Source organism: Carcharhinus amblyrhynchos, chromosome 13, assembly GCF_965287045.1.
Source record: "Carcharhinus amblyrhynchos chromosome 13, sCarAmb.v2.hapA, whole genome shotgun sequence".
Classification (NCBI taxonomy): domain Eukaryota; kingdom Metazoa; phylum Chordata; class Chondrichthyes; order Carcharhiniformes; family Carcharhinidae; genus Carcharhinus; species Carcharhinus amblyrhynchos.
This window is the reverse complement of record NC_137336.1, coordinates 15,165,319-15,180,618: the sequence shown is the minus strand read 5'-3', so window position 1 is coordinate 15,180,618 and position 15,300 is coordinate 15,165,319. Positions and strand designations below refer to the sequence as shown.

At 42.6% G+C, this 15,300-nt stretch overlaps 1 protein-coding gene across 1 annotated transcript; it reads left to right on the top strand.

Moving 5' to 3' along the window:
* The first annotated feature begins 2,379 nt into the window (after positions 1-2,379).
* Positions 2,380-14,677, top strand: LOC145351649 (ganglioside GM2 activator-like). The gene is made up of 4 exons (XM_080201209.1): positions 2,380-2,439; positions 6,556-6,705; positions 9,057-9,176; positions 14,525-14,677. Exons 1-4 carry the CDS (start codon positions 2,380-2,382, stop codon positions 14,675-14,677), a joined length of 483 nt encoding a protein of 160 aa, XP_080057335.1.
* Positions 14,678-15,300: the final 623 nt, after the last annotated feature.

Below are 15,300 nucleotides of genomic sequence, written 5' to 3'. Positions count from 1 at the left end.
GGGTAGGGTGTTAGCGTGGATAGAGGATTGGTTGTCAAATAGGAGGCAGAGAGTGGGGGTCAATGGGTGCTATTCGGATTGGCGGTTGGTGACTAGTGGGGTGCCCCAGGGGTCGGTGCTGGGGCCTCAGCTATTTACCATTTATATAGATGATCTGGAGGAGGGAACCGAGTGTAGGGTGTTGAAATTTGCTGATGACACCAAGATTGGGGGAAAGGCAAATTGTGCGGAGGGTGTGGAGAGTCTGCAGAAGGATCTGGATAGGCTGGGCGAATGGGCCAGGAAATGGCAAATGGAATTTAATGTTGGCAAGTGTGAGGTGGTCCACTTTGGTAGGAAGAATGGTAGGAAGGACTATTACTTACGTGGCGAAAAACTGCAGCAGGCGACGGTGCAGAGGGACCTCGGGGTCCTTGTGCATGAGTCGCAAAAACCCAGCCTGCAGGTGCAGCAGGTGGTCAGGAAGGCGAATGGGATGCTGGCCTTCATAGCGAGGGGGATTGAATATAAAAGTAGGGAGGTCTTGCTGCAGCTGTATAGGGCATTGGTGAGGCCGCAGCTGGAGTACTGTGTGCAGTTTTGGGCGCCGCACCTGCGCAAGGATATTTTGGCCTTGGAGGGAGTGCAGAGGAGGTTTACTAGGCTGATACCGGAGTTGAGGGGGTTGAGCTATGAGGAGAGGCTGAATAAACTAGGCTTGTACTCGTTAGAGTTTAGAAGAATGAGGGGAGATCTCATTGAGACGTATAAGATGATGAATGGGATGGATAGGATAGAGGTGGAGAGACTCTTCCCGCTCAAAAAAGACAGTAGGACTAGGGGGCACAGCCTCAAGATAAAGGGGGGGGCGTTTTAGAACGGAGTTGAGGAGGAACTTCTTCACTCAAAGGGTGGTGAATCTCTGGAATTCTCTGCCCGTTGAAGTGGTGGAGGCTGCCTCGCTAAATATTTTTAAGAAGCGGGTTGATGGGTTTTTGATAAGAGAGGGGATTAAGGGTTATGGGGAGAAGGCGGGAAAGTGGAACTGAGCCACGACAGATCAGCCATGATCTTAGTGAATGGCGGGGCAGGCTCGAAGGGCCAGATGGCCTACTCCTGCTCCTATTTCTTATGTTCTTATGTTCTTATATCTCAGATCATGAGCGTAGAGGAGAGCATGTCCAAGCTGCGCTGGGTCCTTGATTACACTGGCTGCTTTCCCGAGGCAGCAGGAAGTGTAGACAGAATCCGTGGATGGGAGGCTGGTTTGCGTGATGGACTAGGTTGTAGACTTTTGCATATTCACTCTATATTTTGCACCTTCTGATGGCATCTTCCATCTGTCATCAATCAAGTTGTCTAACAAAGAACAACACAGCACAGGAAACAGGCCCTTCGGCCCAACAAGCCCGCACCACCATTTTAACATTCAGTGAGCGCCTCTCATTGTTCTAAATCAGACAATCTGCTACCATGGCACTCTGCTCTGTGCCAATCTACATTTCTGAGTTCATGTTTTGTCCACCACAAAGATTGTTTACTTCCAATACCATAATATTCCCTGCCTCAATCACTAAAATCCATCATTCATGCCTTTACTACTTCCAGATTTGATACTCCAGTGCTCCCTCGATCTCCTTCCATCCTCTACCCTCCTTAATCTTTAGCCCATCCAAAACTCTCTGCTCATATCCTTTCTCATACCGAGTCCCTGCTGTCCATGACTCCCACTTGCATTGACAAACTTTGACACCCAGTCTTCTTCTGCCCCAAATTTAAAACATTCATCTTTATGTTTAAATCTTTTTATGGCTTCTCATCCCATTTGTGTAATCTCCACCAGTCATTGACAATCTTAGCATTCCTCTGACTTCAAGCCCTTGTGCAACCCATTCCCTATGGTCTTCCAAAAGAGGCCAATCCTTCAGCTAAATTTCTCAATTCCCTGAAACTGCTCATTTTGGATTTTGGTCGCCACTTTTACCAAGTTTAAATGTCCATCTTTGGTCATATTTTTCACTCTTTAAATCTCTCTTTAAATGCCCCTAGGGATTTTTTTTTGCTATGTTAGAGACACTCAGAACTGTCCAATGTTATTGCTGAGCTTCTTGCCATGATAGTTCTGAAACTTCACATAAACTGTTCAAAAGGAAAGAAATTATAAAACTTCAAAACGGTTATAGAATTGAATTTTTAATCATTAGGGAATTTAATAATGTTCAGGAAAAACATTCCATTCTGGTTGGTTAGTACCAACTAATCAAAATACGCAGAGCAACTTTGTTGCTATTGGCTGTGAACTAAGAGAAGTGGTTACATTCATTTAGTGTTGGGTATAAAACTAACACGTACAAACCAAGGCTTTACATTCTTCACTTGCAGCTCTGAGCTGAACAGAAGATGATTCTTCCCCTCAATATCATTTTGCCGGTTATTTGCTTGTTCTACCAAATAAGAACAGTAAGTACGTAATTAAACAAACTGTACATGTTCAGCCAGAAACAATCTGTGTAAGGAAAGTACTTGTGAATTAGCACTTTGACAGGAAGAACAGCCAAAGGTCAGGAAATGTCACTTGTTCACTTACGTTCATTTCTCTGGTAATCGAATATAACCCAGTGTACAACCAGTTAGATTTTGAAAAGGCCTAATGTTTGTTTTGCTGTAACACTCTCTGGCAGACAACTTCAAGCATTTACCACTCTTTACGATTGATGTTGAGTGCCTTGCTTGAAGTTAATGTCTTCAAAATAGAATTGGCAGAATCATTGAATCCCTACAGTGCAGAAGGAGGCCATTCAGCCCATCAAACCTGCACCACAATCCCACCCAGGCCCTATTCCTGTAACCCCATGTATTTATCCTACTAATCCCCTGACACTCGGGTCAATTTAGCATGGCCAATCAACCAAACCTGCACATCTTTGGTAGCAAAGGGGCCAACTCCATTTTAAAAGGGTTTACTAAAAAATGTAGGCGATTAGACCCTTTTTGAGTGGAAATTGGAGTCTCATGTCTTAAACAAGACCACGATTGCCCTATGAGGTTGGAACTGAGTTACAGGGGCAATGCATGAGCGATGGAAGAGAAGAAGCCTTCTTAATTTTGTGAATCCTGGAGGAGAAATAATATCACTCATGACTTTTGCCCTCTGTGGTCTCAACTCCACCCTGACCTCTTGCTGGCAACAACCCTGGCCTGATTTTCAGCCTCCAATCTGGCAGGCTATGTCAGGGTACCTTTTCAGCATCCTGGAGCTCACCTGTCAAATTTAAGTGAGACCAGTCTCAAAATCAAGAGATTAACTTGGCTGGGGGAATGAACAATTCATCCAGCTGGTCAGCTTCTACAGGTCAAGAGATATTCCAGTGATGGAACAAATCTCACCTCCATTTTACGAAGTAATATCTCTGGCTTGAAGCTAAGATAGGTGGCACAGCAGAGTGTGCAGGGGACACTGAAAGTCTGCAAAGGGATATAGATAGTCTAAGTGAGTGGGTGAGGGTCTGGCAGATGGAGGACAATGTTGGTAAATGTGAAGTCATCCACTTTGGTAGGAATAACAGCAAAATGGACTATTATTTAAATGGTAAAAAATGCAGCATGCTATTGTGCAGAGGGACCTGGGTATCCTTGTGCAGGTATCTCAAGAAGTTGGTTTGCAGGTGCAGCAGGTAATTAAGAAGGCAAATGGAATTTTGTCCTTCATTGACAAAGGGATGGAGTTTAAAAACATAAGAACATAAGAACATAAGAAATAGGAGCAGGAGTAGGCCATCCAGCCCTTCGAGCCTGCCCCGCCATTCAATAAGATCATGGCTGATCTGTCGCTGCTCAGTTCCACTTTCCCGCCCTCTCCCCATAACCTTTAATCCCCTCTCCTATCAAAAACCCATCAACCCGCGTCTTAAAAATATTTAGCGAGGCAGCCTCCACCACTTCAACGGGCAGAGAATTCCAGAGATTTACCACCCTTTGAGTGAAGAAGTTCCTCCTCAACTCCGTTCTAAACCGCCCCCCTTTTATAAATAAACAGCGAGGTTATGTTGCAGTATAAGGTGCTGTGAGGCTACATCTGGAGTACTGTGTACAGTTTTGGTCTCCTTACTTAAGAAAGGATATATTGGCACTGGAGGGGATGCAGAAGGGATTCACTAGGTTGATTCCAGAGTTGAGAGGGTTGGCTTATGAGAAGAGACTAAGTAGACTGGGGCTACACTCATTGGAATTCAGAAGAATGAGGGGAGATCTTATAGAAACAAAGAGGATTATGAAGAGAATAGATAAGATAGAAACAAGGAAGTTGTTTCCACTGGAGGGTGAAGCTAGATCTAGGGGACATAGCCTCAAAATAAGAGGAAGCAGATTTAAGACTGAGTTGAGGAGGTTGTGAATCTGTGGAATTCCCTGCCCAGTGAAGCAGTTGAAGCCACCTCATTGAATGTTTTTAAGGCAAGGATAGATAAATTTTTGAACAGTAAAAGAATTAAGGATTATGGTGAGCGGGCGGGTAAGTTGAGCTGAGTCCATGAAAAAAATCAGCCATAATCTTATTGAATGATGGAGCAGGCTTGAGGGCCACATGGCCTACTCCTGCTCCTAGTTCTTATGATTTTAAATTCTTATGTTCTTCACACAACATGACTGCTCAGTGGGAACCTAATTACAGAGTTCAGGGCAAGCTACATGACTTTCTGTCCATCCAAATGGATGGCAGTAAAACATTATTAACTACACTGAGTCCCTCACATAAATTGTCCACAGTTGTTCCCATCAGGCAAAGCAGGAGTGTAAAGCCAAAAAGCAAACTTCCCCATCCCTTTTCAGTTCAACTTTTAACCAATTTAATTTTGCGCTCTTGAACCTAATTTCCTGATACTTAGAAATTAACTTATGGGATGTGGACATGGCTGGCTAGACCAGCATTTCTTGTCCATCCTTACTTGCCCTTGAAAAGGTGGTGGTGAGCTGCCTTCTTGTACCACAGCAGCCCCTGAGGTGTATGTACACCTATAGTGCCACTGGGGAGGGAGTTCCAGGATTTGGACAGCATGGTGGCACAGTCGTTAGCACAGCTGCCTCACAGCACCGGGGACCAGGGTTCAATTAAGACCTTGGGTGACTGTGTAGATTTTGCACATCCTCCCCATGTCTGCATGGGTTTCCTCCAGGTATTCCAATTTCCTCCCCCAGTCCAGAGTTGTGCAGATTAGTGGTTTGGCCATGCTAAATTAATTCTTAGTGTCCCAAGATGTGTGGGTTAGGGAGATTATCAGGGTGGAAACATGGGGATAGGGCCTGAGTGGGATGATTTGTCGGAGATTGAAAATATTTTTTAAAGGAATTTCTTAACCACTTATAACATTCTTGCTTTGACAGAGGAAATCGCCTACCTCTTCCCGCCTTCCACCTGCAACCGATCCCCCCTCAAAAAAAACCTTTCATCCATCCAGAAATACCACCTTAGAACATGGCAGTTGGGTCAATTTATGTAAGGGACTCAGTGTAGTTAATAACATTTTACTGCCATCCATTTGAATGGACAGAAAGTCATGTAGCTTGCCCTGAACTCTGTAATTAGGTTCGCACTGAGCAGTCATGTTGTGTGAAGAACATAAGAATTTAAAATCATGAGAACTAGGAGCAGGAGTAGGCCATGTGGCCCTCATGCCTGCTCCATCACTCAATAAGATTATGGCTGATTTTTTTGAAGATTCTTTGACATGGGCCACTACTATTTTGTAGAAACTACTGTTGAGGACAGCTGTTTTAATACTTCTTGGCGAAGAGAACATGGCAGTTGGGGAGGAGGGGTTGGAAAGCTGTTATGTTGCTTCACTGAAAATGGACACTTTACCCCATTTTGAACAGATACAAACAACATTCAAATATGTTTCTTAAACAGCTACCTGTTACATTAGATTGTGTCCAGTCATATTCAAATAATGAAAAACATAGCCCACCATCAAGTCAATTGTAATGCCTTCTGTATGAATATATTGCCTTATTGCAATTAATAATGGAGATTCTGTTCATAGTATCATAATATCTTGTATATTTCCCTATCACTGGAATGGACTAATATGGCTTCTCCTTTCAGAAATTTACAAATCTTAATGCATTACAAAAGCTCCACCAATGGTCAAAAGAGTTCCCCTCCAATTTGGTGTAGTGCAAAGCAAACAGGCCATCAAATCCCAGATTCATTTCCAGTTCAGTGTTGGGACCACAGACCTCAGTCAGATCAGCAGTGAGAACACCAGAATGAACCTCTGTGTCCTTTGATAGGGGCAAGAAAGATCTGATGTCCTTTGCTGACAAGCTATCTGCTTGTGATTGGGAACTTGGCCTGATGCCTCCTAAATAGTGAGAACTTTTGAGATGAGAATGGCTGATTGGATGAGAAGTCAGTGGACTGCCAATATGCTGTTGTTATTTGAGGGGGGAACCATAGTGGGAATTTAGAGGATAGGGGAACTTTTTTTTAAATAAGGTCCTGTATCATTGCATATGAAGAAGTAATCAACAGGAGGCCACTTTGCTATGGACTTGCAATCTATTTCTTTTTCATGGCAGTCAAACAGCCTTAGCTGGGAAACTTGCAATGACGATGAACAGTACATTACATTGAAGAACTTTACAATGCAACCAGATCCTATGAAAATACCAGGAAAAATCTCTATTGCTGGCTCCATTTATGTGAATAAGTCCATTTCATTACCAAAGGTAAGTGGTATTTCATTGTATAAACATTGACACATCCAAAACCATTTCATGCAGAGTGATCAAAAGAGATTTCTGTTCTATGCTGGTTATCAGATGAAGAAATAAAGAACTCAAAGTTATATCGTGCTTTTCACAGCCTCAGGCAGTCCCAAAGTGTTATTTAATGAAGTTCCTTTGACATGGGCCACTACTATTTTGTAGAAACTACAGTTGAGGATAACTGTTTTAATACTTCTTGGCGAAGAGAATGCATTCTTAATTGAGTCCATTGCTTCCATAGTTTTAAAGCTAGTGGATACGGATTAACAATATAACTATTTCTTCAAATCAAAGATTAGGAGATATCCCAACTGGTTGTCTTTGGCTTTCTCTTTTCTCCCTGTTATTAATTGCTCCTATACTTTCTGAGTCAAACAATTGGCTGTGTTAAAATGAGTGTTACTTTTAGAAGTTCATAAAGCAAAGCTTTAATGATAAAGAAGTAGTGCCTGCAAACAATTCATGTTCCAAGAACAGAACACAATGAACTATGTCTTATCTTTGGGCAATTCTGGTATTACAAGCCATTTTTCAACCAGTTCAAACTTGAGAGTTTGCCCTATTAGCTTTAGTATTCAGAAAATGATCCATTCTTTCAAGAAATACTCCATTCATTTTGTCTTTGAGAAGTGACATTATCTTTCAATGCTTAATGTATAGAGATTTCCTCAACGTGGTTATTGTTGTGATGTAAATAAGACAGTTTATTTGTGTTTCCTATTATTAGTAATATATTATTTTCTCCCAGCTTCCAGTTTCTGACTGAACCGTAGCCGAAAATGCTGGAGAAACCCAGTAGATCTGACAGCATCTGTCAAGAGCTTCTCCAGCATTTTCTGTTTTTGTTCCTGATTCCTGCACCCACAGTATTTTGCTTTAATCCTTCTGAACCATTCCATTTTCTGTCTGAAAGAATGGTTGAGTGATCTGTCCCCAGTTTATTCCAATACTGACAGATACAGTTATGGGATGATTTGCATCACACACTTTCCATACTAACAACGCAGCAGTTGAAAAGAAAAGTAACTTACCGTGTGTGATGTGTTTCGAAATGTTTCAATTTAACATGCCGTATGAATCAAGTATGTTACTCTGACGAGAGTGCCAGCAACAGGTCCGTTTAGTGACACTGTAATCTGAATCAGAAGATTGTCGGTTCATATCAAACTCCAGAGACACAAGCACAAATCTAGGCTGACACTCTAATGTAGGGCTGAGAGAGTGCTGGCCTGTTGGAGGTGCTGTTTTTCTGGTAAACCACAGACCCCAGTTGCCCTGTTAACTGGGTATAAAAGATCCAGGGAAAGGTCTCCTTTATAGTTAAAGATCCAGGAACAGGTCTCCTATATAATCAACATGACTGAAAATGAAGCAAAATACTGTGGCCAGTTAAATAGCATCTGTAAAGAAATATGTCAGTCTGGTGATCTGTTAGTCAGACTGGGAAAAGTTTGAGATGCGACAGGTTTTAAGTAAGTACTGTGACAGGGAAAGGGGGATGGAGACAAACAGAAAGGAAGATCTGTGACGATGAAAGGAAGGAAAGATTTGTTAACAAAAGATAACACAAATGTACATGGTCATGCAAGTGTCATGTATGCACCCCATCACACACTACGTCATTTGCTCTTCAGCCCAGTTTCCTTGTGCCTGGACTTGTTTAAAATATATTCTATCCCCAAATTTCTCCGATTGTGACAAGGGCACCAATGGCAGCTGCCCGGACTGGAGCTAAAGAGGGGCTTAGGGTCTCTGGGGCAGGCAAGTTTGCGGTCTCTGGTCAGGAGGGTTCAGCCACATTTTGGACAGGAGCGGTAAGGTGGAGAAGGTGGGTTTAAGAGGAGTGGGTAAGAAGGGAAGGAGGTTATAGCCTAAGAAGGCCATTCTGCAATTGGCAAAGGGAAGCCCCCAAAGAGCAACCCCACCCCTCTCCTCCCATCCTTTTAAACATTTGGGGTTGAAAATCAGGCCTCTGCTCTCACCCTGCTGCCCACCCCAAATGTATAATGGAATGGGCAGCATATTATTGGCTTCAATAGGCTTGATAACAGGCTTAATTAATCCTTTTTAAAATGATGGGCAAGCTGCCAATTTTGGTGCCCTCTCACATCCTCCCCCCCACTATATTCGAGGGGTGAACTCTAGGGTGGGGGGGGGAGCTGGTGGGATGGGTGCCCATGGCATTCCCCACCCACCACCCCCCCTGCTCCATCCACCCAGTGGAAACACATCCATTGAGACATATGAAATATTTTTATTTTCTTACTGCATAATGAAATAACCACTGGTGTTTTATCTTTGAATTGATTTAGGCTGAAGTAGTAGTGCATAAGAAGCTTCTAATTTGGTGGAAACTTCCATGCGTCAACACAAACTGCATGTACGATTTGTGTAAGCTGCTTCATCTGGAACCATCTTGTATCCTCCACTCTGTAAGTCACATCTGTCTATTTGCATTGATGCACATATCATCTTCTCAGAATGGTCTGCTGCACAATAAACTAATCTATCTCTTTAGAACCAATAGCCATTCTTAGGATGCGATTTTAATTCACTCAAAACCCATTACAGAAGGATACAATGTTAGTGGCTAAAGACGCACAACATGGGCCTTTGGCAGAGAGGAGATATCGCTTTCACTGGGGGAGTGGGATGGTTCCATTCTACACAGCTTTGCAATCAATCTCAATGTATCCAGATAGGGGGTGACACTGTGGCACAGAGATTAGCTTTGCTGCTTCACAGCATTAGGGGTTCAATTCTTGGCTTGGGTCACTATGTGGAGTCTGCATTTTCTCCCCATGTTTGCGTGACCTTCCTCCAGGAACTCCGGTTTCCTCTCTCAGTCTGAAAGACGTGCTGGTTAGGTACATTGCTAAATTCTCCCTCAGTGTACCTGAACAGGTGCAGGAGTGTGGCAACTGGGGGAATTTTTCACAGTAACTTCATTGCAGTGTTAATGTAAGCGTACTTGCGACACTAAAAAAAGCATAAGAACACAAGAACTAGGGACAGGAGTAGGCCATCTGGCCCCTCGAGCCTGCTCTGTCATTCAATAAGATCATGGTTTTCAGGGTCTCAGCTCCACTTACCCGCCTGCCCACCATAACCCTCTTTTTTTCACTGTTCAAAAATCTATCTATCTTTGCCTTGAAAACATTCAATGAGGTAGCCTCAACTACTTCATTGGGCAGGGAATTCCACAGATTTACAACCCGTTGTGTGAAGAAGTTCCTCTTCAACTCAGTCCTAAATCTGCTCCCTCTTATTTTGAGGCAATGCTCTCTAGTTCTAGTTTCACCTGCCAGTAGAAATAATCTCCCTGCTCTATCATATCTATTCCCTTCATAATTTTATACGTTTCTACAAGAACCCCCTCATTCTTCAAAATTCCAATGAGCATAGTCTCAGTCTATTCAGTCCCTCCTCATAAGCCAAGACTTTCAACTCCGGAATCAACCTAGTGAATCTCCTCTGCACCTCCTCCAGTGCCAGTATATCCTTTCTCAAGTAAGGAGACCAAAACTGTACACAGTACTCCAGGTGTGGCCTCACCAGTACCTTATACAGCTGCAAATAACCTCCCTGTTTTTAACCTCCATCCCTCTAGCATAAAGGACAAAATTCCATTTGCCTTCTTAATTACCTGTTGCACCTGCAAACCAACTTTTTGTGATTCATGCACAAGGACACCCAGGTCCCTCTGCACAGCAGCATGCTGCAATTTTTTTACCATTTAAATAATAGTCCATTTTGCTATTTTCCAACAAAAATGGATGACCTCACATTTACCAACATTGTTCTCCATCTGCCAGATCCTTGCCCATTCAGCTAAACTATCCCTTTGCAGATTTTCAGCATCCAGTGTACACTTTGCTCTACCACTCATCTTAGTGTCATCTGCGAACTTTGGCCCACTACATTTGGTCCCCAACTCCAAATCACCTATGTAATTTGTAAACAATTGTGATCCCAACACTGATTCCTGAGGCACACGATTAGTCACTGATTGTCAATCAGAAAAATACCCATTTACCCCCACTCTTTGCTTCCTGTTAGTTAACCAATCCTCAACATTACTAGTAGCACCTTTATCTTATGTAGCAATCTTTTGTGCAGCACCTTATCGAATGCCTTCTGGAAATTCAGAAACACCACATCCACCAGTTCCCCATTCTCCTCTGCGCTCATGATGTCCTCAAAGAAATCTCTGATTCTTGTTACCCAATCTTATATCCATGCCAATGTTTGACCCCCTATCTGATCTTTTATTTTCTGCAATATTACCTTTGATGTGTCCCCTCACCAAGACCATTTGGAAATCTCAGTACAGTACATCCGTTGGTTTCCCAGAGCACACATTACTCTTTCAAAAAACTGCAATGAGTTGGGTAAACATGATTTTCCTTTCATAAAACCACACTGACTCGGGTCAGAATCTTCCAACCTCGCTCGTGGCTGAGATTCTCTGGTCTGTTTGAGCACCAAACTCTCCATTCACGCTGGCAGTGGTAGCAAGATGTGTGAGACCAGAGAATTCCAGCCTCTGTCTGATCTCCTTGAATATTTTTAAATGTCCAGTTATTTCATCTTCAGAATAGCTACTAACAAGGTACGTGGCCTGTAATTTCTTACTTTTTGTCTCCCTTCTTAAAGAAAGAAGTTACATTGACACTTTTCTAATCTAATGAAACCTTCCCTAAATCTAGGAGATTTTGGAAAATTTAAACCAACACTGGAATACTGTGTACAGATCTGGTCATCCTATAATAGAAAGGATGTTATTGAACTAAAAAGAGTGCAGAAAAGATTTACTAGGATGCTACCGGGACTTGATGGTTTGAGTTATAAGGAAAGGTTGGATAGACTGGGACATTTTTTTTTCTGGAGCGTAGGAGGCTGAGGGGTGATCTTATAGAGGTCTATAAAATAATGAGGGGCATAGATCAGCTAGACAGTCAATATCTTTTTCAAAAAGTAGGGGAGTCAAAAACTAGAGGGCGTAGGTTTAAGGTGAGAGGGGAGAGATAAAAAACGATCCAGAGGGACAATTTTTTCACACGGAGGGTGGTGGATGTCTGGAACAAACTCCCAAAGGTAGTAGTAGAGGCAGGCACAATTTTGTCTTTTAAAAAGCATTTAGACAGTTACATGGGTAAGATGTGTATAGAGGGATATGGACAAAATGTGGGCAATTGGGACTAGCTTAAAAAAAGAGAGCATGGACAAGTTGAGCTGAAGGCTATTTCCATGCTGTATACCTCTATGATTCTATGACTCCATGACTATGAACACTAATCATTTCCTTTAAGACCCCAGGATAAAGTTTATCTGGAGTAGAGGATTTGTCAGCCTGCAATTTCAACAATTTGTTCAATATCACCTCTCCGGTGATTGTAATTTTCTTGAGTTTTTTCCTCCCTTTCCTGATTTGCAGCTATTTCTGGGATGCTATTTCTGTCTTTATAGTGAAAGCTGATGGAAAATATTTGTTCAATTCATCTGCCAGCTCCTTATTTTTGATTTTTTGATCCATTCAAAGGATGTAGGCTTGGCGAGCATTTATTGCACATCCCAAGTTGCCCTTGAGATGGTGGTGGTGAGCTGCCTTCTTGAACCACTGCAGTCCCTGTGGTGTAGATGCACCCACAGTGTTGTTAGGGAGGGAGTTCCAGGATTCTGATTCATTGACAGTGAGGAATGTGATATAGTTCCAAGTCAGGATGGTAGCCCACTTTATACAGGACAAATGTTCACTTTGTTAAGTCATTTCTTATTTCAATTTACAAATTCTTACTATCTGTCTTTATATTTCTGGTTAGCTTTGTCTCATACTCCAATTTTTCCTTCCCTATTAATCTTTTGTCATTCTTTTCTGTTGTTTGTATTTTACCCCCTGCTCTGATCAGCACTCCATTTTTGTGCAATTTCACCAATAAGAGCAAGTTGAATCATAACAATTTCAATTTCAATAGTAACAATTTTACCAAACTTCACCAGTAAGAGTTCATGCTGTTGGAGGTACTGTATCAAAATGGATAGAGGATTGGCTAAGTAACAGAGAGTATTAAGCTGAATTGGCCATTTACAGGTTGGCAAATTATGGAGGGCCACAGGGATCAGTGTTGGGTCCAAACTGAAAATGGAGAGGAAGTTCCTCTCTCTGAGGGCTGTGAATCTTTGGAATTCTCTACTTCACAACTGAAAATCCCGAATGTGTGAAATGTTCAAGACTGGAGCAGACAGATTCTTGAACAATAGAAGAGTTAAGGGCTATGGGAAACGGGTAGGAAAGTAGAGTTGAGGCCAAGATCATGATTATACTGACAGATGCAAGGAGCTGCATGGCCTATTCCTGTTCCTGATCTTTTTGTTCTTAGCCCCACATAGAATGTCCACATAATTTGACCAGGTCCCTCACTAATCTGCCCAATACAAACATATTGTGTGCTTCAGAGAAGGCGGAATCATTTCTAAACATGGTTCCATCTAGTCTGAGTCAGTAAATGGATACAAGCAGAACTGACTTTCCGATCAAAGTGCACACAGCCTCCTCTGTAACAAATCTGTTACAAAACCTTCCTGGTATATTTTGTAAAAAAATTCTAACTCCCCCTTAACTGAAGGCAGAACATGATAAACTTGACTGAAATCCTGGCGGCAATTCTCCCATTGCCACTCACAAGTTTTCTGGCGGGCTGGGCTGGGAAATGCACATTGCCGGCCTTTTTCTGACATTTGCCCATGCGCCAGGAATGCATGTGCATCTCCCAGAGCTGGAGAACAGTCGGAGTCCAGACCACGCTGGGAACTGGAAGAAGGATAGGTAAGTCATTTAAATCTTTTATTAAAGTTGTTTAAATATATTTAGTATGCGATTATTGGTAACTTGCCAGTCCGGATAGAATCTCTCAACCCACCAGGAATACTTCATAAGAACATAAGAAATAGGAGCAGGAGTAGGCCATCTAGTCCTTTGACCCTGCCCCACCATTCAATAAGATCATGGCTAATCTGAAGTGGATCAGTTCCATTTGCCCGCCTGCTCCCCATAACCCTTAATTCCCTTATCGATCAGAAATTTATCTACCCGTGACTTAAACATATTCAACAAGGTGGCCTCCACCACTTCAATGGGCAGAGAATTCCAGAGATTCACCACCCTCTGAGAGAAGAAGTTCCCCCTCAACTCAACCACTAGCTTCCAGAGCACTGTTCCTTCATCAGGTGAGGTGACTCACCTGATGAAGGAGCAACACTCCAAAAGCTAGTGGCATTTACTACCAAATAGACCTGTTGGACCTTAACCTGGTGTTGTGAGACTTTTTACTGAGTTTACACCAGTCCAACGCCGACATCTCCACATCATGGTCCCAGGCTGACCAGTGATGGAGCTGGCCAGTGAACGGAGAGTCTGATAGATTGGGGGCCACTGTGCATGTGCAAAACCAGCGTGAATAGGCCCTGCTTCCCCTGGGTTTTTAATGAGATTCACAATTGTGATTTCTGCAGTGCATGGAGCGCGAAGATTCAGGTGTGAAGCCGCACTGACAGAACAGTCATGATCTAGAACAGTTTTCCCACTCATTCAGTACTTTTGGGAGAATCGCCCTCCCTGTTTCTGAGGTTTGGAGAGTCATCCATTTGTTTTATGTGAGCACAGTTACTTATTGTCAGCCTTCTGAGATGTGAAATGTAAAAATTAGCACTTTTTCTGCGTTAGCTCACTGTCTGGATTTATAAAGCAGGCGTTTTGCTCATCCGCTCTCTTGCATTTCAGGGATACTTCAATTTCCCACTGACAACATTTGAGATTGCGTATAAACCTCTCATGTCGTTTTGGACATCTGGCGAGTACAGTGCCAAAGTTCAGCTGAAGAACAACAAAATGAATATCGGCTGCTTTGAGTTTCACTTCAGTGTTGAAGCATAATCAATAATTGTTATGACTGTTGAGCCTTCTGCTGCTTAGACCTGAAGATTTTGTATTCCTTCCCTAAATCTCTACGCCTTGCTACCTCACTCTCCTCACTCAAAACTCCCCTTAAAATCATAGCACTTTGACAAAGCCTCCTGTCCTAATGTCTCCATCTTTGGCTTGGTTCTAATCCTTGTCTGGTTTGCTCCTGCAAAGTGTCTTGGGATGTACATTAAAGGTGCTATATAAATGCAAGCTATAGTTGACATACAAGAGACGGAACAATGTTGACCTGATATTTCTACTTGGCTTACTGAACTCTTTAGAATGATTCATTGAGCGGGACTCAGTTGGTGTGGGACCCAGCTATTCCCAATCTGTCAGATCTGCATTTTTCCATAACATACCAGCTCATTCAAAATGTAGCCGCTTTTGCCCAAACCCAATCTGCGGCCTGTTTACCTACCATTCTCAACCTTATTCCTCAGTATTGACTCCTGCTTCCCCGACATCTAGCAATTAATATTCTCTTTCCAATCCCTTAATGTCATCACTCTTACTTGCCTCCACCCTCTTCCAGCTTTACGGTTCCCCCTCATTTTGAACTTTCCACTCCTTTGGCTCCTTAAGTTTCAATG